The sequence below is a fragment of the Phascolarctos cinereus genome, unplaced genomic scaffold (assembly GCF_003287225.1).
Source record: "Phascolarctos cinereus isolate Bilbo 61053 unplaced genomic scaffold, phaCin_HiC Scaffold_9;HRSCAF=440, whole genome shotgun sequence".
Lineage (NCBI taxonomy): Eukaryota > Metazoa > Chordata > Mammalia > Diprotodontia > Phascolarctidae > Phascolarctos > Phascolarctos cinereus.
The window spans coordinates 265106402-265132173 of NW_027556402.1; the positions used below are offsets into that span (position 1 = coordinate 265106402).

The window sequence follows — 25772 nt, forward strand, 5'->3', positions numbered from 1 at the left end:
CTGCCCTCCCCAGGAATGCCAGAAGCTCTGTAACTGCCTTCCCTGGGGGCTCTACAAGGTATATAGCTGTCCCCCGCAAGGGTTTTTAGGTCTATAGCTGCCCCCCAGGGCTCTGGAAGGTCTGTAACTGCCCCCAGAGGCTCTGGAAGGTCTGTAGCTCCCCCCCAGGGACTCTGGAAGGTCTGAAACTGCCCCCAGGGGCTCTGGAAGGTCTGTAGCTCCCCCCCCCCAGGGTCTCTGGAAGGTCTGTAGCTCTCCCCAACCTTCTCCACCTGCCCCAGTTCCACACAGATAAGTCATATCCTTGATCTCCAACTCTGACATTCCCTTATCTAACCATTATCTGTGGTCATTCCATCTCTCCCTCTGCCTCACATCCCCTAACCTGATGCTAGGATGCAAAAAGAGATACAAGTCTCTACCTTCACGGAGGTCACAGTAGAATGGGGAAGATGATCTCAACTGGGCCCTCACTGCTGCCAGGCAATCTTCTACACCTCCCTAACCAATACACTCTCCCACCCTCCACAGTGGCAATTCCAAACCTCAAGCTTCCTGCGGCTCCTCCTCCCCCCACCCTCTCAGCAGAGACCCCTGCCCCCTATTTCACTAAACACAATGAGTTTTCCCGGGATTTCTCCTCACTCAGGTGCCTCTGGCCACTCTCTCCTCCTTCACCCCTTCTCCCACGATGACCAAGGCTAACCCCTTTGCCTGCTCCAGCCCATCTCCTTCAACAGACCACCACCTCTCTCTGTCATTTACCGTTCATCTCTCCTTCTCTACTGGCTGCTTCCCTCCTACCTACAAGCATGCCCATCTCCCCCACCCTGAAGGAACCTTCATTTGGCCCTTTCCTGCCTGCTCACTCTTCTGCCTTTATGGCTAACCTCATGGACAGGGCCATCTGCACTTGATGCTTTCACTTCCTCTCCTCTCACTCTCCTTGGCTTCTCATCTGATTCCACCGACTTCTCTTTTCCCAAGGTTACCAATCATCCCTTCGTGGCCAAATTGAGTGCTTTTCTTGACCCCATCCCTCCGCAGTCTCTGGCTTTACCCTGATGCGCTTTTCTCCCTAGGTTTCTGGGATACTGCTGTTCCCAGGTTCCCCTCCTACCTGCTCAGCCACTCTTGTCTCCTTGGCTGGACTCCAACACTCAGTCTTGGGCCCTCTGCTCTTCTCCCCCTAGACTATTTCCCTTGGGGAATCTCACCAGCTCCCAGGGATTCAGATGTCTCTGTGCTGACGATTCTCAAATCTACCTTTCCTGCCCCGATCTCCCTGCTGAGCTCCAGTCTCACATGTCTAGTTGCCTACTGGAGATTTCAAACTCTGTCTCCAAGACACCCTAAACTCATCATATCCCAAACCGAAGTCATCATCTTTCTTCCTGCACTCCATCCGGCCAGGCACCCAACCTGGGTGTCATCCTCAGCTCCTCATTCTTTCACACACACCCCCCCCATCCAAGTATCCAAGTCTTGTCATATAAGACCCTTCTCTCCTCTGGCCCTGCCCTTGTCTCCTCCCCTCTGGACCACGGCAGTGGCTGCTGGTGGGTCTCCCTACTGCAGTCCATCATTTCTTCCATTGCCAACGTGATCCTTCTAAGTTGTAGGTCTCACCATCTCACTCCCCCATAATCTCCAGGATCAAATATTACATTCTCTGGTGGGCTTCTGAAGGCCTTCAAGCTTCCCTGTCTCCCTACACCTTCCTCCTCCTATGAGATCCAGTGACTCTGGCCTCTTTGCTACTCCTGGAACAAGAGGCTCCTCTCAATTCTGGGCATTTCCCCTGGCTGTCCTCCACCCTCTTCTCCGCCTCCTGGCTCCTGCAGGTCCCAGCTCATAGCCCATTTCCCCAGCCCTCTGTGATCATAGTGCCTTCCTTCTGAGATCACCCCACCCCCCTTCATCCCAGCTCTCCCTCGTTTGGGCACAGTTGTCGGCTTGCCTCCCCCAGCAGACTGGGAGCCCCTTGAGAGCAGGCTGGCTTCTGCCCTCCTTTGTCATCCCAGTGCTCAGCACAGTACCTGGCACACACTAGGCACCATGTAAAGGCTTATCCTCTCTTCTCCCTACCACACTATTCCCACCCACTTCCACTCAGCAGCCACTGGGCTAGAGAGAGGTAGAAAACACCCTGGGAAGGCGGGGAGGAAGTGGGCAGGGCTGTTACCAAGGAGGAGGGTGGGTAGGGGAAGGGGCATTGGGAGCCTGGACTTTGTACCCACACACTGGAGACTGAGTCTTCAGCCACTGTTTCTGGCCTTCCCAAATGTGGAGGATGAAGCAGCCTGTCTACCCAGACCAGAGAAAGGCTTAACCTGGTGAGCCTGGACCCCTGACCTTTACTCTCTAGTGACTTCTGCTTGGCGGGCTACTAGAGGTCAGCAGTGAGGGGTGCAAGGACCTGGGTCAAAGTGGCCAGCTTCCTCTTGGGAGCCTTTTCCCAAAAGAGTAACGGGGCATTTGTTCTCAGCAAATGACATTTCCCCCCCTACTCACTTTTCCTGAGAAGAAAGTCTTTTTTTTTTTTTAAGGCAATTGGGGTTAAGTGACTTGCCCAGGGTCACACAGCTACTAAGTGTCAAGTGTTTGGTCTGAGGCCAGCTTTGAACTCAGGTCCTCCTGACTTCAGGGCCGGTGCTCTATCCACTGCACCACCTAGCTGCCCCTGAGAAAAAGAAGTCTTAAGGCTAACTTTCTCTGTTCTCAAAGGCATCCTTTTTGGGGGTAGGGGCATTAGAAGATGAGCCCCTGCAGGACAGGGAACTATCTACGTGTCTGCCCTGCCTCAGTGCTGGCAGATGACAAGGATGGCTGGCTGGCTGGCAGACCATGACCTCAGGGTGGCTCCTTAGTGACTGGGGTCTTGAGGGTCTGGAGACGGAGGGAGGTGGAGGGGTCTAACCCGGCAAATCCAGCAGGCAGCCTGCGCCAGGAAGACAGACTCTGAGCCCAGTGCGAGCTGAGTCCTCTCTGGCCACCCTCTCAGACCAACCCTAAAAGTGAGCTGGGACTCACATGGCCCTTCAGGGAGTGAGCAGGCCCATCCTGCTGGGGCAGCTCTGAAGGGGCTGAGGCCCTACCCCCCACCAGACCAGCTGGCCCTAGTGAAGAGGCTGCCGTGAGCTAGCCTGACTCTCCGTCTGAAATGTCTCCTTCTCTGTGCAATGGGACTTAGAACACAAAGTGTGAAGACTGACCCACGACTCTTGTCCGACACACACGGTTCCCCCCACCACTTCTCGGTCATCCCTGGGCCTGCCGTGCCCGCTGAAGTGCTTGCTTGCTTGCTGGGGCATGGCTGCAGCCTCTGAGGAAAGGGAGGAGAGGCTGAATGGGCCTGAGAGGGCTGCATTGTAGACAGGGCTAGATGCACTCACCGCATGTTCTTGTCATCAACGGGCCACGGGAAGCAGCCCACATGGAAAACACGACTACCTGCGCGGTGTCAATGTGGGCCACCGGGGAGACGTTCCCTCTGTCTTTCTAATCTGCACACGTAGCCAGGGCAGCTGGCACCAAATTCTGGGCTCTGTGCCCAAAGGCCAGAGGCTATGGGCCTGGGCAGCCTGGACTCACTGCTCCCACACCAGAGCATCCCAGGAGCTGGCCCTGGCCTCAGGGCAGCAAGCGGGGCTGGGCCCAGGAAGCTCCCCCAGGGAAGGTGGCTGGCCTTATCTGGGGGCATCTGGACTGCTGGACTGGATACAAAGATTTTATTTGAAAACATAAAAAAGTAGCAAAGTCCCTTAAACACTCACCATTCACAAAAACCAGGTGTGTGATATGGAGAAAGGCCCCCAGAGAAGGGCAAAGGGTCCTGAGCGGAGCGGACACACTTTCTCAGCCGCAACCCTCCACTGTGCTCCGGGCCCAGGGCACCCTGGGGTGGGCAGCTCCGTGCACAGAGCCAGCCCTCAGCAGGCCCTGCTCGGTCAGCTGTGCCACTCCTCTTCCTCCCCCATTTGTGAATGGGGCTGCCACCATCTCTCTCTCTTCTTCCACACACTTCCACAGGCCTGGCTGGTCCCTCCTCTTTCTTGGTAGTAGTTCTGATCGGCTCTTTGGGGGCTCCATGTACCCAGGCCCGGTTCCGGCACCCCAGGCCTTCGATGAAGCCAGGAGCTCCCCAGCTCCAAATCCCAGCAGTGTGGCCTTGGACAAGTGATGATCTTCGAACCTCAATTTCCTCATCTGTAAAATGGGAGGTGGGCTCAGAGAGCTTAGAAGCCCCTTTCAGTTTAGGACTGGGGTCTCTGGGTTCCAGCTGGGAGCAGCCTCTCCAGGGAAGGGGAGAATTGTAGCAGGACCCAGCCAGCCCCTCGTGAGCTTCTGAAACACGGTTGCCATCTACGGCCGTAACCACCTGTGAGTGGCCACTAATGGGACAATCACCCCATGCTACATCTGAGGAAACTGAGGCTCAAGAGGTGACTGTCAGGTGTGGCACCTGGGGGCGAAACACAGGTAGGGAGATCTGAGGCACCAGTACCCATCAGCCCCCATGCCAGCAGGCAGCTGGTGGGGCTGCAGGCCTTCAGGGAGACCGCAGCAAACACCCCGAGCCCAGGAGCCCAGATTCCCGGGCTCCATCGAGGTATGAGAGCTGCGCGTTAGGTGTGAACAGGCCGGGCAGGCTAGCTGACAAAGGTAGTGACGGTGACCACCTGCAGGACACCCTCCAGGCCGTAGAGAGTGAGCAGGATGCTATTGAGGAGAATCTCTATCCTCAGTACGTAGGCCGCCCACAGCAGGAAGTACAGAGCCAGGATGGGCGTTGATGACGGTCAGCAGGAGGCTGCTGCCCAGCAGCGATTCCTCTTCTGTCAAGTTGCCCTTTGCACCTGGGGGGCACGCGGGCTCTGTGAGGGAGGCCAAGGCAGGCGCTGTCCCCGGACCCATTAAGACCCACTCGGGGGGGGGGGCTCCTCCTCACCCAGAGGAAGCCTCTTAGAGCTACTGCCTCCTTCCCAGCAGGACCTCCATCCCAGCAAGGCTTCCATCCCAGCAGAGCCTCCATCCCAGCAGGACCTCATCCCCAGAAGGGCCTCATCCCCAGCAGGACCTCCATCCCCAGCAGGGCCTCCATCCCCAGCAGGGCCTCCATCCCAGCAGGACCTCGTCCCCAGCAGGGCCTCCATCCCAGAAGGGCCTCCATCCCAGCAAGGCTTCCATCTCAGCAGGGTCTCCTTCCCAGAAGGGCCTCATCCCCAGCAGGGCCTCCTTCCCAGGAGGACCTCCATCCCAGCAAGGCTTCCATCTCAGCAGAGCCTCCATCCCAGCAAGGCCTCCATCCCAGCAGGACCTCCATCCCCAGCAGGGCCTCCATCCCCAGTAGGGCCTCCATCCCAGCAGGACCTCATCCCCAGCAGGGCCTCCATCCCAGCAGAGCCTACTCAGCCTGAAGGTAATGGCTCATGGCCTGGCCTGTTCACTCTACCTTCCAGGGTTGGGCAGTCAGGATATGGGGAAGGTGGGGAGCAGCGTGAGTAAAGGAACAAAGGAGGCAGGGGGCCATCCACATGGCTCCATGTGTCTACAGGACCAAGAAGAGCATCTGAGGGACCGTTGAGAGCAGTTACCCTGTGGCCTCCTAAGAAAAGGCCAATAGGACTCCTTTTTCAGGTTAGGCCTTTGAATAAACTAATGCTTAATAAGAATGTAAAGGGAAGCTTCAAAAGCCATTTGTTAGACAAGACAAATGCACCAAGTGTCTGGGAGAGCCCTCTACACTGGACCCCGCCTGCTTCCCTCCCGGCTCGGCCACACCAGCCAACTCACCCAGGTAGAGCCGCAGGGCCTCCAGAACACCCATGCTCCCAAGAAGAATCAGATCAACGGTCCACAGATCGGGTGGGTAAGAGAAAAGGTGCACTGCAATGACATTGGGCAGACAAGTCAGCAGTGGCGGCTGTCTTCATGCCCACCCATGCTCTGCCCACGCTCCTCGGGGCCCCAGCAACTCACTTTTGTAAAAAATCACTAGCAGCGAGACCAGGAAATAGAAGGGGTAATATAATCCGCTCAAGTAAAACTGCATCTGCAGTGGCACTGAGGAGAGCTGGCCAGCTGTTAAGGAGTCTGTCTAGGCGGAACTGAGGCGCCAAGCCCTCACCCCCGAGGTCACACGGCCCCTAGTGCCAGCCTGGCCTGCTCACTCTTCCTCTCGCCTGCCCAAAGGACAACCACAGAGCCACCAGGGAGTGACAGACATGAGCCAGACCCTGGAAAGCATGTCAGCTGAGTGCTTCTGCCACAAAGGCCTGCTGCACAGCCCCCTCCTATTCTTTCCCTGGGAGCTCTCTCTCCTGGCCTGCTCAGGTAACCAAGCGCCCAGGTCAGGTGCACTGGCCCTGCCTCCCTCTCGCGGCAGCACATGAAGGAGAAACCCCATTCCTTGCCATTAATTTTTCAGGAAGCAGATGAGATGGTGTAAATAAAACATCTTTGTATTTGTCCTTTCCCAGTATCTCAAAGGCCACCAAGAACTTGCCTGAGATAGTTCTGCCTCCTGCCTGTATGGCCCCCAGAAGCTTCACCGCCTGAGGGGTAACTGACTCAGGAGCACCTCTGTGCTTTCATCCATTCTAACAACACCCCCTCAAAAGCAGGGAGTGACAGGTATTTTTATCCCCCAATTTACAGATGAAGAGACTGAGGCACAGTGGCTATGCTCTGGCTCTCAGACATAATGGGTCTGACAGGGGCCACTCCTGGCTGGTCAGGGCCAGAAAAGGGAGTGAGCAGAAAGGATACAAGGATGGAGGATCTTCCTGTAAGAAAAACACAATCCAGTTAGTCCAGGGGAGCTCTTCAAAGTGGTGAAACACTCTGCTAGCCACCCCCTCCCCCCCGATGCTCTCCAGGGCCAAAGAGTAGGAGGACTAGCTCGCTTACAACACCAGGAGCCCCAGTATGTGGCCCCCTCATCTTCAGCCTAATCTTTAAGCGAAGAGAAAGGGATGTCCAACTCCCCAAACTCTGAGAGGGAGATGTGGGGGGCAGCTGGGCCCTAGGCGTGGATCTGAGCATGGGCAGGCTGCATTGGGCCCCCAGGTCCTTTCCCTTTTGGTGTGAGTTCCTTTGAGAAAACACAAGGGAAAAGCCTAATGGACTCATTCTTTTGACATGAATCATTTGCAACTCACAGCTCTGAACTCCAAGGCAAGACCTCAGAGATGGTCTAGTCCAGTCCCCCCATTTCACATATGAGGAAACTGAGATCGAGAGCAGCGGACCAACAACCTGCAGTAGAGACAGGACGTAAGTCCAGATGGGGTCTCAGCCAGTAGAATACAAGGCCTCACTTTGATCCCACCACAGACATCCAGAGACTTCAACGAGGTTCCAGGAGTCTCTGGACAAGGACTAGGTCCTAAATAGCATCTTGGATACCTTTCCAGTCTAGCACAACACTTGGGAAATATTTGTATTTCCATGGAAATGATCTTAATCCACATGTACTTTATGTCCCCAGCGTTCTGCATACATTAGGTGCTTCATAAATGCTTTTTTATCGCGTGTCAGTTCATCAGGATTGTATTCAGTTCTTGGTGCCACATTTTGAGCAATCAGTGATAATCAGTATGCAAGACACTGTGCTAAGAACTTGGAATACAAAGGAAGACAAAAGATAGTCCCTGCCCTCCAGGAGCTCACAGTCTAACAGGGGAGACAACAAGCAAAAATACAGACAAGCTATAGACAAGAGAAATAAGAAACAGGAAAGCTACCAGAATAAAGAGGGCTGAGGAAGGCTTCCTGTAGGAGGTGGGATTTTCAGGAATTAGAGAGAAGGGAGAATGGTCAGAGAGAATGCCCAGAGCTGAGAGATGGAGGAACTTCTTGGTGAAACAGCCAGGTCAATGTCACTGGATTAAAGAGTATGTGTTAGGAACTAAGCTGTAAGACTGAAGAGGGAGTAGGGGGCTGAATTCTGAATGGCTTTCGTATTTGATCCTGGAAGAAATAGGGAACCTACTGGAATTTATTAAGTAGGAGGGTGACATAGTTAAACCTGCCCCTTTTAGGAGGAACACTTTGGTGGCTGAATGGAGAATGGACTGAAGGAGGGTGAGAGATGAGGCAGGCAGACCCCTAGCAGCTATTTCAATAGTCCAGGCATGAGGTGATGAGGGCCTGCTCTAGGGTGGCAGCAGGATCAGAGGAGAGATGCAGCAGAGGGGAAATTGACAAGAGATGCAGCAGAAGAGAAATCAACAGGCTATTGTACCGCATTGGATATAGGGGGATGAGAGAGAGGAGTCTGGGAGGACACTCAGGTTAAGAGCCTGGGGACTGGGAGGAGGGTGGTGCCCTTCACAGTAACAGGGAAAGTAGGAAGAAGGTAGGGATTAGGGGAAAAGATGATGAATTTTGTTTTAGACATGCTGAGTTTAAGATAAATACTGGATATCCAGTTTGCACTGTCTGAAAGAAGTTGGAGATGAGACTGAAGGTCAGCAGAGAGTTTAGGGTGGATAGGTAGATTTGAGAATCTTTGGCTTAGAAATTATAATTAAATCTTTGGGAGCTGATGAGATCACTAAGTAAAATAATAATAATAGCTAGAATTTATATAGTACCTACTATATGACAGGTACTGTATACGAAACTCTTCACAAATATTTACTCATTTGATCCTCACAACAATCCTGGATGGTAGGTGGTATTTTCTCCATTTGAGAGTTGAGAAAACTGAGGCCAAATTTAAGTGACTTGTCCAAGGTCATTCAGCTAGTAGATATCTGATGCTGGATTTGAATCCAGGACTTCTGGAGTTCAGGTTCCTGACACCAGGACCTGTGCTCTATCCCTTGGACCACCCAGCAGCCAACTGTGTGGAGGGAAGTATGCTCAGAGGGCATGACATGGAGGAGGATCCAGTAAAGGAGACAGAGAATGAGAATCAGGAGTGAAGAGGGAAGGGGTGTCCTGAAAACCTAGAGAAAAGAAAGAATCCAGGAGGAGAGTGATCACCAGTGTCCAAGGCCACAGAGAAGTCAAGAATATGGATTGAGAAGAGGCCATTGGACCGGCAAGGAAGAGATCACTGGTCACTTTGGAGAGGGCAGTTTTGGTGGAATGATGAGGTCAGAAAGGGGATGAGAGAAAGTGGAGGGGAGGAGGAGGAGAAAAAGGAAGAGGAAGAGGAGGAGGAGGAAGAGAAAAAGAGAAGGAAGAGGAAGAGAAAAAGGAGGAGGAGGAAGAGAAGGAGGAAGAAGAGAAAAAGTACAAGAGGAGGAAGAGAACGAGAAAGAGGAGAAGGAGAAAGAAGAGGAGGAGCTCCTCTACCAGGAGGGCTGGCCTGTATAAGGCTAATTTGTGGGGAGAAGAGCAAAGGGACCCATTTTGTTTTTTGTTTTTGGTGAGGTGATGGGGGTCAAGTGACTTGCCCTGGGTCACACAGCTAGTGTTAAGTGTCTGAGGCTGAATTTAAACTTAGTTCCTCCTGACTCCAAGGCCAGAGCTCTATTCACTAAGTCATCTAGCTGCCCCCCAAAGGGACCCATTTTGACTTGACCCAAGAGCAGATTAGCCCTGCAGGGGACCCTAGGACTGCATCCCCCGGGGGCTGAGCAGACAGCAGGCTGGGCTGGGGTGCGTTTCTAGGGGCCCTTCTGCATCTCCACAGGCTTTCCTTGGTTAATGATTTCCTATTTATCCTATCTACAGCGAGTGTGTACAGGTTTGTGGCCGCCTCCCCCATTTGACTGTAAGCTCCATGAGGGCAGTGACAATTGGCAATGCACGGCATTTAGGGTTAGGCGCTTAATGCTGCCTGACTGCTCCCTTCTCAGAATCATGTTTTAAATGCACAAAATGAAAGGGATGACCAAGGAAATAAATTCTATTGGCTCACAATGATCAATATAGGGGAAAAAACACAATTCTAACCCATTTTACAGAGAAGGAAGCTAGAGGTAAAAAAAAGAGAGACTTGGCCAACATCACAGGGAAGGGCGGGGGCGGGATTCGAACTTAGAGCTCCCTGATTACAGGGTCGGGTTCCAGATCGGCAATCCCTTAAGAAAAGGTGCAGGTCAAGTTAAACGTCAGCGGCAGAGGCACCCTCGACGACCTGGCACCTACTGCGCAGGCTCCAAAGCCGCAGTTGCACCTTCCGTCCCAGGAACCCGGAACATTCTAAGGCTCTCGAGACCGGCACTTACTACGCAGGCGCCACAGCCATGGCTACGCTCTCGTCCTGGAAAACCAGCATTCTACCCAGGACTCGCCAGAGGCCGGCACTTACTGCGCAGGCGCCAAAGTTGGACGGGTGGGTTGGCGTTAGCCGGCCGGCTTTCCCAGCAGCCCGCCGGCGTGGGATCTGAGTCTAGTCCCTTGCCCCCTTACCCGCCTGCCTCCCCGCTACGCCCTCTGGCGCTCTCCGCCGCCGCCTCACCTCTCCGTACGACCGCCATCTTAGCCCCCGCCCCCCTCGGTCCGCCCCGATCCCGGCAGCCCGTGCGCCCTCCACCGGCGTTCTCGGCGGCGCGTTGGCCCCGCCCCTCGCGGCGGCGGGCGCGGCCCCGCGGCCCCGCAGCCAATGGGACGCTTCGGCTGCCGTTCGGCCATCTTCGGGCGCGCGGCCGTCGTTCTCGGACGGGCTCGGCTAGCGTCGGCAACTCTCGGTTGGGCCCGGGCGCGGGTGCACGGCCGGCCTCTCGGTGCGTCCCGGGACCGCGGCGGCGCGGCGGGGGCAGTCATCTTCGTGGCGCCCTGCCTGTCCGTGAGGAGGAGCCTCGGCGGCGGCGGGGGCAGCTTCGGGACCGCTCGGGCCCGTCCGCCCGCTCGCTCCGGGCGCGCTTCGGGCCCGCTCGGGTCCGCTCGGGCCCCCTCGGCTCCGTCCGCCGCCTCCGGCCGCCCTTTCGGGCCGCTTCGGGCGAGCTCGGCCCGGGGGGGGCGGGGAGACGGGAGGAAGGCAGGAGGAGGGGCTCCGCCCGCCCGGCCCTGTCTGTCAAGCCGGCGCCCCGCCCTCTCCCGGCCACTTCTCCCTTGGCCACACCCCCCCGGGCCCAATTGGTCCCGGGTTCGACCCTTCTTGGGCCGGGTGACCCCACCTAAGCTAACATCTCCCCAGCTCGGTGCCACCTTTGATCCCCCCCCCCACCAAAATCTCCCTTCCCTCTACCCCTGAGGTCTGAGCCTTCTCTGAGCTGACCCGTGTGGCCAGGTGGAGCCCCCTCGGCAGAGCTGGTCTGGGGTCTCACCCTGCTCTGCTGAGCTGGCCTGGGTCTCGTCCCCTTCTGCAGATCCGGGCCTGGGTCTCATCCCCTCAGCAGAACTGGGCTGGGGTCTCACCCTGCTCTGCTGAGCTGGGCCTGCATCTCAGCCCTTTGACAGAGCTCATCAACCCCCTCCTCTGAGCTGGGCCTCAGCCCATCCTGCTCAGCTGAACTTTACTGGGATCTCAGCATTCTCCGCCGAGTGCTCCTTGAGTCTCATGGAGGACTCTGACTCAGCCGAGGCTGCTGCTATGGCCGCTGCAGTGGCTGCCACGAGGGGTGCTGCCAGCTCGGAAGATGAGGCCCCGGATTTGGACTCAGACTCAGAGACAGAGACAGAGACAGATACAGACACCGACCCCGATCGGGAGGCCCGCCGGATGAGAGCTGTGGCTGTCATAGAGACGTCGGAGCCTGTGAGGCACGTGGATGTGGGCGCTAGGGAGCAGGCGCTGCCCGAGCCGCCTGATCCCGAGGAGGAGGCCACCTTTGCAGGCAAGTGCTGGGCCAAGGCTATCCCTGGCACATCCCTGGGACCCCAAGGACCATCCCTGGCACTCACCTGGACCTGAGGCTTACACCTGGTTCATTTAGCTGAGGGGGCCCATCCGACACACATCTGAGGCATGAGGACCGCAGTTAGGATGCAGCTGTGTTGCACAAGACAAACACTTACCATGAGTCTGGCACACCTGTCTAAGGAAGCACACGGCTTCTCATTGCACCTTGCACCTGGGGCTCATGCTTCCACCCCGAGGAAAGTTCAGGCCTCACACCTTTCCTGTGAGGCTCATACACCCAGTGCCTTACTGGACTGGGGACAGGGCCACCTATTTTGGCTGGACCTTTTCCCAACAGGACCACATGTCATCCCTCCCATGTGAGGAAGGACCTTAATCTTGGCTAGGCCTCTGAGAAAATCAGGGCAGCCCCTCCCACCTTCCCCTGTCCCATGGGACCCTCCTGTCTCCTTTCCTCCAGACTCATCCTCTTTGCCCAGCCCTCAGTTTTTCCTTCCCTGTTAGACTTCTGAGGGGGCAGAGTGATCTGAGGGCTGCCATCAGCCGCTTTCACATTTTACCATCTTGTGCTGAGCAGGGACAGCTGAGTCCCTCTTCCGGCTGCCTGGGCCAGTCAATGGCGTGTGTTCACAGCAGGAACCAAGGTCTCTGATTCTCATGTAACTCATACTTGTTTCAGGTGTGTGCTGGTGGTTGTCATTCCCAGGGCCCTGCTTGGCCCCTTCCTAAGGTGACTGGCGCAATCTTTCCCAAACCACACATATCACAGTCTTCAAAGGCCATCAGCCATGAAAGGCAAATCCTGCTTTTAGGAGATCAAGTTTTGTCACTGATGGGCTTAAAGGGCCCTTCCCAAGAGAAGCTTCTCCCTCTGTAGCTTTGGCAGTCACTTACCCATGGGGAGGGGACGTGGGAAGGAGGAGGACCTACCTTTCATTGGGGTGTTTGTCCCCTTCTGCCAGTGGTTTTCTAAATGGAGGAAGGAAGCGGGATGTCATCAGGACATCAGACAAGTGTCCTGAGCTCCCAGGTGGCTGTGGTTTTTTTCTGTACAATGTGTTAAAGTTGTATTTCTTGTGGCTGTTTTGCTGGACTTTTATTCTGAGCTACAAGGGTGGCTGTTCTGGTCGGCCTAGCTGACTGGCCTTGTGCTGAACCACCGAGAAGGCCCAGAGTCTGTAGCCTACCTTCTTAGACTCAGCAGGCCCAGGTAGGAGCAGGGACATGTCTGAAGCCACAGCTTCAGCCTATGACTGCGGAAGTTCCAAGCAGTCTTGAGTGAGAAGGTAACCCTCCTGTCTTACTGACGAGGCAAACTTGTCAGTCTGGCTCAGAGCCAGACTGTCTCAAGTGTCTCTGATAAGCTGACAAGCTGACCCCTGTTCTGTATACCCCCCAAAGAGCAACAGAGCCTTCTGTGAACAGTTGGAGTTTCCTAAGGGAGGGCTGTTTTCATCACTTTACTGGAGTGTTTTTCTGGTAGTCACAGAGATTCAAAGGAGCACATTCTTTGTTTCAGAAGTGACCACGGTGACTGTGGCCAATGTGGAATCTTCTGCGGACAACGTCTTCACCACCTCTGTGGCCAGTGCTGCGTCTCTCTCTGGGCACGTGCTGGTAAGCGACTTTCCTAGGACTACAAAGATTGTCCTCTGAACTTCGGGGTTCACCATCCACAGGGCCCAAATCTAGGACAGAGCTTCACGTGGCTTGGTTTGAGATGCATCTGGATGCCGTGTGTGGATGTGTGTGAGTGCATGTGTTGGAAGCCCTCCACGTGGACCTTTACTTTGCCCTCAGGATGTGGCTGGTGCTTTGGGGAGAGCAGTGAGTGGTCATTCTGCTAGGTTAGAAGGTCTAGGACTCAAGTCAAGTGGCTTGAGCCTTCCCCAAGGCAAACACTTTGGTGTTGCAACAATCACTGCTGAAATGAGTCATCAAGGCCAAAGGCTGATGGCATCTATGTGGAGAGGGATGGCAGATGGGCTGGGACATAGAGGATGTGTCTTGGGAAAATTAAATATTGGCTGAGTTACAGCCTGCTCCGAATCTTCATCTTAAGCTTGATAGGGCTGGGTACCATGTGGGGCCAGTTAGGGGGAGCATGATCATAGCTGAGCGCTGTATATGTGCAGAGGGGGACTGGGCCCTATGGTCTGGGCAGCTCTCTTAGGCCTCTGGCTTATGTCCCCCACCCCATGCCTATGCACTCGAGAACATGGACAGCATCGACTGAGCACATGTGCATGGGGCCTGTGAGCTGCAGCTCTGTGGAAAGTCATCCCATCTGCAGTGGGAAGGTTGTCTTCTCTGAGTTAGAGCAGTTAGCGTCTTAGGGGCAGCCAGCTGTACTGGCCAGAGAGCCATCCCTGCCCTCTTCCCACTGTGACCTGGAGTGTGCTCTGGACATCTCTGATTGCCAGAGAGGGAGGAGTGGGAGGGGAGAGGGAGGGAGTTTCCATACTGGGAATGCTTCAGAGCACAGGTCACAGGATTAGGCCAAAAAACAAGATTTCTAAAAACTTTTTTAAAGTGTGAATTTTTGGAACTTTTCTGGGAAAGCAGCAAAGAAAACTGTAAAGATTAACTTCCGTATCATTCAGGATTCTCTTAAGATCCTGTTTCTAGCTGACTATAGAGTGTGCCTGCAGTGACTGCTCTGGGGGCTCTCTCCCTCTGGCCACACTCACTGGACGCCCCAGTGGGCAGCCTCTGCTCCACCCTGGGAGGGCTGCAGCTTAGTTGCATGGGGCCCAACAGTCTTAGGACTGCCTTCTCTTCTTTAATGTCTCCTCTTGTCTTGACCATGGTTGACCGCTCTTCTTTGTGTCATTAGCCTGGGAGCTCCTTGAGGTCAGGGACTGGGCCTGGCGTACAGAAGGCTCTTAATCAGCGTTTAGCCACTGATGGACTGACTGACTTTCTAAGGGACCGAAACTATGGTATTTACAGAGTAACTTGGGGAGGGAGACGAAAGCTGAGGCCTGGGGGTGCCAGCAGGGCCTTCCAAGTAGGCGTCTGTCCTGGAACTAGGCCTTGAGCCCAGGATTCCAAGGGGGACAAGGAGGGAAAGCTGATGGAAATGCTTGAGGCTGGGAGCCGGCGGGTTGTTCAGAGAATATAGCAGGAGCAACAGTTTGGCTGGAGCACAAAGTGTGGGCCCGGGCCTTTCAGGGCCAAACAATCCTTTGGTAACAGGAACTCCTGAAGCTTCTTGAGCTGGAGAGCCCAGAGCTGCGGTGGGGAACCTGCGACCTCTAGGCCACATGTGGCCCTCTAGGTCCTTAAGGGTGGTCCTTTGACTGAATCCGAACTTCACAGGACGAATTCCCTTCATGAAAGGCCGCACCCAAGGACTGAGGAGGCCACGTGTGGCCTCCAGGCTGCAGGTTCTCCCCACCTGGCCCAGAGTATCCCTTGGGCAGCTGTGGAGAGAGTGAACTGGGTAGGAGAGAGCCGAGTCAGCCAGCTATTGTAGGTGTCCACAGGAGAAGAGAGAAAGTCAGCCTGCTCCTAAAATGGAAATTCAGGTTTTGTGGGCTTGGCCTCTGCCACACACTTCTGGAGTGACCTCTTGGCCTCCCGGGGTTCAGCAGCTTTAGCTGAATGCCTGTGCCATAGGGAGGCACTCAGGGGCTGCTTCTCTGGCCTGTCTCTGACCTGTAGTCTGGAAGAGCAGCCCTTCAACTTGGAGATGGCCTGAGTACAGAGAAGGCCACCCTGATCGTTGTCCACACAGATGGCAGCATCGTGGAGACCACCGGCCTGAAGGCACCCCCTGCGCCTCTTCCTCCAGGTAGGATGCGGTGCCCCCCTCACCCCAAGTAGGATGGAGTGCCCCCTTCCCCCCAGGTAGGATGCAGTGCCCCCCTCCCCCCAGGTAGGATGCGGTGCCCCCCTCCCCCCAAGTAGGATGCGGTCCCCCCCCAAGTAGGATGAGGTGCCCCCCCATGTAGGATGTGGTGCCCCTCCCCCCAGGTAGGATGCAGTGCCCCTCCCCCCGGTAGGATACGGTGCCCCCCCTCGCCCCAAGTAGGATGCAGTGCCCCCCTCCCCCCTGGTAGGATACGGTGCTCCCCCTCCCCCCAGGTAGGATGCAGTGGCCCCCCTCCCCCCAGGTAGGATGCGGTGCCCCCCCTCACCCAGTAGGATGCAGTGCCCCCCTCCCCCCAGGTAAGATGCGGTGCCCTCCCCCAGGTAGGATGCAGTGCCCCCCCGTAGGATGTGGTGCCCCCCCCATGTAGGATACCGGTGCCCCCTCCCCCCAGGTAGGATGCGGTGCCCCCCCCCGTAGGATGTGGTGCCCCCCCATGTAGGATGCGGTGCCCCTCCCCCCAGGTAGGATGCGGTGCCCCTCCCCCCCAGGTAGGATGCAGTGCCCCTCTCCCCCAGTAGGATGCAGTGCCCTTCCCCCAGGTAGGATGTGGTGCCCCCCCATGTAGGATGCAGTGTGTGCCCCCCGTAGGATACGGTGCCCCCATGTAGGATGCAGTGCCCCCCGTAGGATGCGGTGCCCCCCCCCCCCAGGTAGGATGTGGTGGCCCCCCCCCCCCAGGTAGGGCACAGCGGCTGAGGCCTGCTGTCAGAGACACGCTGCCTCAGCTTGGTCTGTTGCTCCTTGCTTTGCAAGGTCGGAGCGCCCCAGCAATAAACTCGTGGGCTGTTCAGTTCTGAATGGAAAATCCCCCTAGATGATTAGCGTAATCAATTTTGTAAGCGTCTATTCAGTCCCTGCTCTGTAGCATGCACTGCGCTGGACTAAAATGAAAGGCCTGAGCTCCTGGACATGTATTCTGCTGGGGCCAACAGCCTGAATGCATGTGGGTAAAGAGGAAGCAGTGTGAGGGCAGGGCAGGGGGAGGCTCAGAAGAGAGCTTTGGTAGGAAGGGAGCCCTGAGAGCAAGCTGGCGGCCTGGATGAGGGGAGCAGAGTTGGGCAGCTGCGGCTGCACGATGCCCCTGACGAGCGGACAGGCTTGGGCCCGGCGGCCTAGTCCGGCCTCGGCTTCGGCTGACCACAGGCGGGACGGGACGCTGGCCTCGCTCTCCACTCTTTGTTCAGTTTTGGATGCCTTCTTTGTCCCAAGGGCCTCAGTCTTCTCCGACTCCGCTAGCTGCTGTCCAGGACAAAGGGGGCACAAAGTATAACTGGGACCCATCTGCGTACGACAGTGAGCTTCCCGTGCGCTGCCGGAACCTCAGTGGGACTCTGCATAAGAACCGCCTGGGCTCAGGTAGGGAATGTGGATCGATGTTCCCCATTGCCCAGCAGCCTCTCCTCTGCCACACCCTGTGCCTCCGGCCCTGTGCAGAGTGACCTTAGGGGAGTCATTGCCTATTTTACACCTTAGTCTACTCTCACGTCCGGGGCCCTTAGGGTCCGTGTCAGTGTGCCCTGAATGAGCCGGCTTTCCAGCTCCTCAGCTTCCTCTTCACCTTGAATCTGCCTCAGGCATGGGGGGGTCCTTACAGGGGTAGTCACAGCCTTGATTCCACCATCGCCCATGTATCCAGAATGCTAAGAATCTTTTCTTTCAAAACTGCCCCCCTCCCCCATCTCCTGTACCCCCCTTGTCTCCCCTTCCCCTCTCTCCTGCCCCCCTTTTCCTTCCCTCCTGCCCCCCTTGTCTCCCCTTCCCCTCTCTCTTGCCCCCCTTCTCTCCCCTTTCCCTCTCCCCTGCGCCCTCCCCCTCTTCCCTCCCCTCCCCCCTTTTCTTCTCCTCCTGCCCCCCTTCCTCCATTCCTGCCCCCTCTTGTCTGCCCTTCCTTCCCTCCTGCCCCGCTCTTGTCTCTCCTTCCCCTCTCTCCTGCCCCCCCCCTCTTGTCTCCCCTTTCCCTCTCTCCTGCCCCCCCGCTCCCTCACCCCTCTTGCCTCCCCTCCCCCCTCTCCCCAGCCTCCTCCAGTCGCAGCAGGGCCCTCCCTGTCCAGGCCCCACTTTGGTGCTTCTCTGGCCAGCTGTCTCTCCAGCTCTCCTAAGTTGCTTGTCCACACTTTCCCCCAGGACCCCCTTTTCTTCTTGCTTCTTACTTTACTGCAGCACAGTAAAGCTCCTCTTCCCCTGCGCCAGCTGGGACAGAGATCCCGCCCCCGCTGAAGTCCTCCCCTCCTGCTGTGCCCTCTGCACCCAGCCCAGGGCTGCACACAGTAGGTGCTCCTGTCTTTGTGGAGTCATACTCTGTGCCACACCTTGTGCCAGGCACTGGGGGGAGAGAGCCCTGGGTCCTCCTGGGCCCAGCAGTGGAGCAATCAGCCAGGCCTCTTTCCCATAGTTGCCACCTCTATGGTTGCCGTTACGGGTCCCGAGATTTGGGGTTAAGAACTTTTTCTGGGGGTCGCTAGCACCCCCAGAGGCCATTGCCAAACCTTGCTTCCCGGGGGTTGGCTGGAGGTGAGAACAGTGGTCAGTGGGGATGGGAGGGCCCAGGCTTTGGGCCTGTTTGCAGGGTCTGCTGCTCCTGAGGTGTCCTGGACTGTCGCGGCCTGGTAGCCGCTATTTCACTGGTCCCCTACCCGGGCTCCCTGTCTTTAGAAAGCTTCTTTTACTTCTCCCCCAGGTACCCGCTCCTAGGCCGGGTCTGCTGCCCGTGGGTACCTTGTAAGACCCTTTCCTCCCTCTGTCTCTTGAACCCCTGGCTGCACCTGGCTGGCTTGTAGGCCCCTCAACATGAAACTCGTACCAGTGCTCCCCAGATTCCTCACTCCAGGGGGCCCCTTTTCCATCGAGGGCCCTGGTGCCATCCTGCCATCCTCGAGGCCTCACGTGCTCTTTCCACCGCCCAGCCCCAGGTTCACTGGCTTAGCAAATCTGGCCAGGACTCTCCTCAACGTCCTGTCTACTCACATAGGGCTGCCACTTAGTTCAGACCCTTGTGGTTGAGGGTTGGGGTTTGGCTGGGGATAGGATGCTGAGCTGAGCCGAGCTGAGCCGCCGAGGGTGAGATGGAGAAGAGGGGGAAAGAGAGTCAGAGGGAATGGGTAACAAGAATTAGCAGCTTAGTTGGGGAAAGGGATGCCAGCAGCTAAGAAGGGACTTTTAAAAGTGGGAGAGCCAGGAGGAAGGGGACGTGAGCTTGCTTGGCCCCTGAGACCAGGCTGATGGAGAGAGAAGAGGGAGCTCAGCTTTCATGAAAGGGCCTTGGTTTTTTTTTAGTGAAGAATGGGTATGTCCACGGTTGAGAGGCTGGGGAAGGGAGAAGCTCTTGTGGTGCCCAGGGATACCTTGATAGAGCTCAGATGACCCAGATCTGGAGGGACTTCCTCCAGCTCGGCTAACGGGGGCAAGGAGTGGGACAGGATGTCAAGCCAAGCTGACCCATGGGTTGAGCTGGAGAAGGGAGGAGAGTGTAGCCAGGGCACATGAGAGCGCTCAGACAGGGCCAGACTTGCCAGGCGGCAGAGCACTGGGGGAGTGATGGCAAGAGCCAGGGCATGGCAATCCCGGGGTGTGAGTGAGGCATGGTGGGCAGGTAAGGGGCAGGGTATCGGGGTAGCCTGAGCCAGGCTGCTCAGCCTGTGCCTCCCATGGCCCTCCTCCTCCCTTGGACCACCCCTTCTCTGTCTTCAGGCCACACCCTCTGACCACAGGGGCCTGTCCTGGGCCTCTGCTCTGGTCCCTGCCCCTTCAGTTAAAGGGTGATTCTCATATCTGTTTCTCCAGCCCTAAGCTCTCTCCTGACTGGCTCTCAGACCCCTCACCCTGCATCACCCACAGACCTCTCATCTCAAATCCAGCCCATCTGAAGCCGGACTCACGTTCTTTCCCTTTGAGTTCCGTTACCATGTGGGAGCCCCTCCCATGCTCCCAGCCTAGGAGTCACCCCTGGCTTCTCTGTCTCATGCCATGTCCAGTCAGTCATCAAGACTTGTTTCTTCCTTTCTGACACCTTTTGCCCAGCTCTTGGACTCTCAGTTGGCCTGCTGTGCTGGGGGGTCTGCCTGGCTCAGGCCTCTCCCCTCTCCAGTCTGTCATCCCTCAGCAACCTCATCACAGCCCCTTCAGTAAGGTCCTCCGGGATCAAACAGCAGCCTCTGTGTTGGACCTTCAAGGCCTCTCCCAGGCTGGCCCCTTCTTCTCCTTCTAGGCATCTTCCCCTTCTTTCCCCTCCACATGGCCACCTGGCTGCTTCATTGGTTGGCAGGGAGGGGGGTGTCTCCGGGCCTTATACTTGCAGCGCTCCCTTCTTGCGGGAGCCCTTTCCTGGGCCCCACCATTGCTTATGCCTCCTGTCCACCCTGTATCTCTCTCGTGTGGGGAAGGGGGGCCCCAGGTGAGCCGGGGTGGAGGGGGATGTGACGTGCTCCACGTTGAAGCCTGTGCAGGAATTCTGTGACTGTGCATTGGGACTGGCTGCTGAGCCTCAGCTGAGGGGGCTGCCTGGTGCCGGTGACCCCCATGCCCGGGCCATGCCCTGGGTGGCTTTCCTGCTCTTAGGAAAGGAGGATCGCTGAGGGTTTTGAAAAGCCCTGCAGGCCACTAAAAGGCCAACTCTTCTAGGTCAAGAGAAGAGACCAGGAGGTAGATACTAGTGGGGCTGTGTTGTGTGGACCCCCCCCCCATCCTGCTCAGTGCATCAGGGGTGTATACGTGTGTGTGCGTGTGTGTGTGTGTGCGCGCGTGTGCGTATGTGCATGCATGTGTGTGGTGTGTGTGAGCATGTATGGGGCTGTTATGTGGGGTTGTGTGTGATTGTGTATACATGTATACACATGCATGTGTGTGTGGCTGTGTGTGTGGAGGTGTGTATGTGTGGAGCTTTGTGTGAATACATGTGTGATTGTGTGCATCTGGGTATGAGCACATGTATGTGTGTGTGCGCAGCTATGCGTGAGCATGTGAGTGTGTGTGGACGTGTGAGTGTGTATGCATGTACATGTGTGTGAGCGTACCAGTGTGTGGACGTGCACGCACATACATGTGTGTGAGCACATGTGCGTGTATGGAATATGTGTGCCTGTAGGTGTATGCACACATGTGAGCACGTGTGTGTGTGTGTGTGCGTGCGCGCATGTGTATGTGGGTATGTTGGTATATGTGCATGTACATGTGGGTGTGTGAGAGTGCGCATGCATGTGTGCGTACGTGTACACGTGGGAGCGAGGGTGGGCAGCCAGCTGGGTGTGTGTGGTGTGGATGGGTGGCTGTTCTGGAGTCCAGCCACTGCTCTCTAAGGAATGGCGTTATTTCTGCCCTTGTGGGGAGCCCCACTACAGGCCCAGCCTCCAAGAGGGGTTTTGGCCTCATATTTCTGCCTGTCACCTCCCACCCCTCTGATGGTGGAAATCCAATCCCTTCAGGTCCAGGCCGCCCCCAGAAGGACGGACACAGCAGAGAAGCCCCGACTCCTCCCTGATGTGTGTCCTCTGGGGCGCCTGCCTCCATCAGCTGGGGGAAGGGCTGACATCCCTTTGCCTTGTAGGTGGGCGCGGCCGCTGCATTAAACAGGGCGAGAACTGGTACAGCCCCACGGAGTTTGAAGCCATGGCAGGCAGGGCCAGCAGCAAGGACTGGAAGAGGAGCATCCGCTATGCTGGGCGGCCACTGCAGTGCCTCATTCAGGTGACGCTGGGCTTTCTCTGCATTCTTGGGGCCGCGTGTGGCGGCAGGTGCACTGACCGGGGGCCTTGAGGTCCGGAGGCTAGAGGTCTCGTGCCGTCGTTAGGGACTGGACAGGTCCTTGAGGGTCAGGGCCCCGTTGGAAGGAGGGGTCAGCCCTGTGTTCCCTTCCCTTATTTGTGAAAGATATCAGCCAGTGCTGACCGTCTCCCACTCCCATCCCCCAGGGGGTCTGTTCTTCCCCCTCTACCTTGGTCCCAGTCCTTGACAGCCCAGATTCCTGGGGCGCTGCTCTGGAGCCCTCCCTCAGGTCTGCTTCCTGCTTCCTTGGGCAGTGACCTGGAGGATGCAGGGTGGAGCAAGGGGAGTGGGCCTCATGTAGCCTTGCCCTTGCCTCAGGAGAGTGGAGTGGAGTAGGACAGAGTCAATGAGCTGGGTGAAGTGGGCCAGCCTCTGGCGAGCTTGAGGCCATAGGTACCAGAGAGATGCAGGCTGACTTGGGAGTGGGGATGGGGACAGGAAAAGCATCATGGAGGAGGTGACGTGACCTTCCCCTGTGCCTGGGAAGAAGCATCCTCACTGACTGGGTAGTAGGCGACCCCTGGAGGATCTGGCCTCGCCCTGCTGGGCCCCTCATGCTGTGGACCCCTGGGTACTTCTCAGAGAGCAGGGCCGGGGCATAGTGCCATCCACTGAGGCAGCTTCAGGAGGGCTCTGGGGTGGAGCGTGGCCTCGGATGCTCCCTGGCTGTGAAGCCGGGCTGTCCCACCGCTGTTGGCCTTTGTTTCTTCATGCCAGGGGCACCATCTGCGCTGGCAGAAGCTACAGAAACCCCTAGAAGGGTGCTAAGCAGAGGTCACTGAGTTTGGGCTCTGAGGGAGGAGGGCCAAGGGAGGGGCGAAGCACACTGGGACTTCCTCCAAACTCGGGGAGAAGCTTCTGCTTGAGTCTTCCCTTCACTCCTTAAGCTTCCCTCCTGCCCTCTGCTCCCTTCCCCTCTGACCCCCTCCCCCAACATCATTGCCCCCTCTCCTTCTGACCCCCTCTCCCAACATCATTGCCCCCTCTCTTTCAGACCCCCTCCCCCAACATCATTGCACCCTCCCCTTCTGACCCCCTTCCCCAAAATCACTTCCCCTGCCCCTTTAACCCCCTCCCCCAACATTGCTGCCCCCTCCCTCTCTCACTCCCTCCCCCAGCATCACTGTGCCCTCCCCTTCTGACCCCCTTTCCCAACATCACTGCCCCCCTGACCCTGTTCCCCATCCCTGCCCCTGCCTCCCACCTCCCTCTTTATTCCATTCCCCTCTAACCACACCTCTCCCTTCTCAGCACCCCCTCCTGTTTTCATGTCCACCTCCCCCATCCTGTCTCCTACCCGTCTGACCCACTCCCCTGTCATCGGCACCCCAACCCCCTTTTCCTCTAAGCCTGTTCCCTGCCCCTGGCCTCATGCTTTGCGTACACAGTAGGAGCCTTCTGAATGACCCCTGTTCTCCTCTCTGCCCACCTGTGCCTCTTCTTGGGCACTACCAGATCCTTGATTGTCCCTTTAAGGACATGTGTGGATTTCTTATCTTGGCCATTAAAGCCTTTCAGAATTTGGGGTCTCCTCCTCTCCTGCCTCTGTGGAGCGTCTCCTCTCGCCTTGTCTTTGGGAGTTCTTGGCTGTCCCTGAGAGCTGGCCGAGGTTCTTCCCTGCCTCTTTAGGAAGCTCAGTCAAATCCCTTGTCCCCATCTCTGCCAACCTAGCCTGCTGGCTGCCCTGTTTCCCACCTCTGGGCCTGGCGTGCTTTCCCTCATGCCCTGCCTCCCCTGACTCTGTCCCTGGGCAGAGTCCCGGCAGCCCAGGGGTGGCTGTATGTGGACGGGGCCCAGAAAGGTACCTCCTGAAGGGCAGGCGGGGACTGTTCTTTTTCTGTGGCCCAGAACTTGATGCAGGGAACTGCCTGTGCAGAGGTGCCTCCTGGGGCCCCGCCTGTGACTGAGTGACCTGGCTGGGCCTCACCCTGGGTCAATGTTCTCCCCCTGCAGGATGGCATCCTGAACCCTCACGCCGCCTCTTGCACGTGTGCCGCCTGCTGTGATGACATGACCTTGGTAAGTCTGCAGCCATTCCTGGAGGAATAGCCCTGCCTGCCGCTTGTCCTGGGGGCCCCTAACCAGGTGGCAGAAGCCATTCCATGCTGTCCCCAGAGGCTGCCCACGCCAGACTGGGCAGCGATGGCTGGTGCCCGCCCAGTGTTTCCTTTCTTGAAGGGGAAGGGCGTTTTTGCTCCCTCACCCCTTCCACAGGCCATCCCTCATCACAAAGACTTGGAGAACGAGGCTCGCTCTGTACGCTACAAGGGCTTGCCGGACCTCAGTGACCCTCCCCCCCCCAGAACTCAGGGCAGGGCCCCAGAGGATAGTCGCTGTCCAACATGACCTGTCATGTTCCTCTTAGGGAGGCAAGGGGTTGGCGAGATGGGCAGCATCAGGACCATGGAGCCAGCTGTCCTAGGGAGGGGTGGAGGCAGGCAGCAGTGAGGAGGGCTCTCGGTCTCGCCGGGATGTGGCTGTCTAGGCTGTCACCTCCCTGGAGCACTGGTGGCACCGAAAACTCTGTGTAAGCCATATGACGGCTGGCCGGGCCCTCCTCGGTCCCATGGAGAGCATCCCCGCGACCAAAGCCTGGGGGTGCTCTGCTCTGTCCACTGGAGATTCTGGGGTTTCTCCCTTCCCCTGTCTTTGACACGTCTCACAGTGACCTTGGGCAAATCCCTCGACCTCTCTGGAGTCTCAGTTTTGCCCTCTCTGAAATGGGGGTAACAAAACTTGCCACACGGAGGAGTCATGATGTTCATGCACCTTCTGGGAGGCCCACCCCCCAAAAAACCGGTCTTCTTAGAGTTGATTTTCCCTTTCCCCAGAGTGGCCCGGTCAGATTGTTCGTCCCCTACAAGAGGCGAAAGAAGGAAAGCGAGATGCCAGCGACCCCTGTGAAGAAGGATTCCTCCAAGAACATCCCCTTGCTTCCAGCCACAGCCACCACGACCTGTAAGTCCTCAGGGTCCAGGAGCGCCCTTTTCCCTGTTGGCCGGAGCGCTTGACCACCACTCCCAGCTGCAGAGCCCTGTCACAAAGCCTCTGGCATGCTCTTCTCCTACAGAGACAAACCAAGAGAGGAGCCCCCTGGGGAAGAGGGCTGGGCGGGTCCCAGCTAGCGGTCAGATGTCCCCCTGGGTCCCAAGGGCCAGCTCAGCCTCTGGGGGAGGCTGACACTTTCACTGCAGCCAGGGTTTCCTTCTCTTCCTCTGTGTCGGCCAGAATCATTTCCCTTATCTCTGTTTATCGAAGTGCTGATGGTTTGGGGGTACCCACTAATGATGGGGAGCAGGGCCTTGCTCTGAGCACCAGTGACAGTAAAGATGCTTCTGATCTTCCCAGTTACCGTGACTCCTTCTGGACAGCTCACTACCTCTGGCGCCCTGACCTTTGACCGGGCATCAACTGTGGAGGCCACAGCTATCATCTCAGAAAGTCCGACCCAGGGGGACGTCTTCACTGGAGCAACTGGTAATTTGTCTGAGCTCAGCATTGTCTTGGTATTGAGCAAGTGTCTATCAGGACACTTATTTAGCCCACTTCTAAGGAGTAATCCTTATTAGGCAAGACCGTAGGCCCTATGAATGACTATATGGCAATACTTGATCAGAATTAGGGGAGCTGTGGTGTTAGAAAAATGACATCTATCTGGAAGGATCAACCTTGCCCCATTTAGTATGGAGAAATCAATGCTTTCGTGTCTATTTTCTGTTCATTCCTTACCTAGTTTTTAATAAAGCACCTCCTGTAGTCGGCGGTAATGCACTGGGGATGGAAGGCGTTTATAGTCTACTTGGGTGGGGCAATGTGGTCTGTACCCCAGTAAATCACTACAAGGTAGTTCAGCAGGGAGAGAATACACACAGCTCTAGGGACTGGGAAGGGAGCATCACAGCCGAGCTTTGAGGGACTCCCTGATTCCCAGCAGGCACAGGGCTTTCCAGCCTGTCAGAGATAGGAGATGGAATATGGGGGTCAGGAAGCAGGTCTGTTTGTCCGAAGAATAGGAAATGCAGGAAGTGGAGTCAAATCAGGTGGAAGAGCTGGGAAAGTGCAGTGTCACAGAAGCCAAGAGAAAAATGTCCAGGAGGAAGGGATGGTCACCGTTGCCACGAGTTGTAGTGAGGTGAAGTGGAATGAAAAACGAGAAAAAGTCATTGGATTTTGTTAAGAGGTCATTTAAAGAGCAATGTATATTTAAATTACAGTGATTCTCAGTAATTGAGAAAGGAAGCACTCTGCCAAACTGCTTTTATGAGATGAATATGGTAGTGACACCCAAACCTGCAAGGGATGAACCATAGAAAGAGGTCTCATTAATGAATATTGATGGAACACTTTAAATAAAATCTTAGCTAAGACACTATA

At 56.6% G+C, this 25772-nt stretch overlaps 2 protein-coding genes across 6 annotated transcripts in view; one reads left to right on the forward strand and one right to left on the reverse strand.

Annotated features, from left to right (window-relative positions):
- Nucleotides 1-4116: 4116 nt before the first annotated feature.
- On the reverse strand, nucleotides 4117-10876 carry TMEM80 (transmembrane protein 80). Its single transcript, XM_078148155.1, is given in 9 exon segments — nucleotides 4117-4787; nucleotides 4789-4859; nucleotides 5797-5889; nucleotides 5983-6076; nucleotides 8023-8062; nucleotides 10446-10489; nucleotides 10491-10582; nucleotides 10585-10623; nucleotides 10626-10876. Coding segments are annotated over 9 exon segments (708 nt in total). The 5' UTR covers nucleotides 10726-10876; the 3' UTR covers nucleotides 4117-4652.
- Nucleotides 10877-11077: 201 nt separating this feature from the next.
- The window catches only part of DEAF1 (DEAF1 transcription factor), a 51117-nt gene continuing 36422 nt past the window's right edge, over nucleotides 11078-25772 (forward strand). For all 5 annotated transcript variants that reach the window (XR_013483812.1, XR_013483813.1, XR_013483814.1 and 2 more), the window contains exons 1-8: nucleotides 11078-11738; nucleotides 13284-13381; nucleotides 15431-15560; nucleotides 16851-16997; nucleotides 21181-21320; nucleotides 23352-23417; nucleotides 24230-24356; nucleotides 24747-24875. Coding sequence is in view for 2 of the 5 variants with exons in the window: in XM_020979380.2 (XP_020835039.1) it covers nucleotides 11462-11738; nucleotides 13284-13381; nucleotides 15431-15560; nucleotides 16851-16997; nucleotides 21181-21320; nucleotides 23352-23417; nucleotides 24230-24356; nucleotides 24747-24875 (1114 nt within the window). In the remaining 3 variants the exon portion in view is untranslated. The remainder of the gene's footprint in view (nucleotides 11739-13283; nucleotides 13382-15430; nucleotides 15561-16850; nucleotides 16998-21180; nucleotides 21321-23351; nucleotides 23418-24229; nucleotides 24357-24746; nucleotides 24876-25772) is intronic.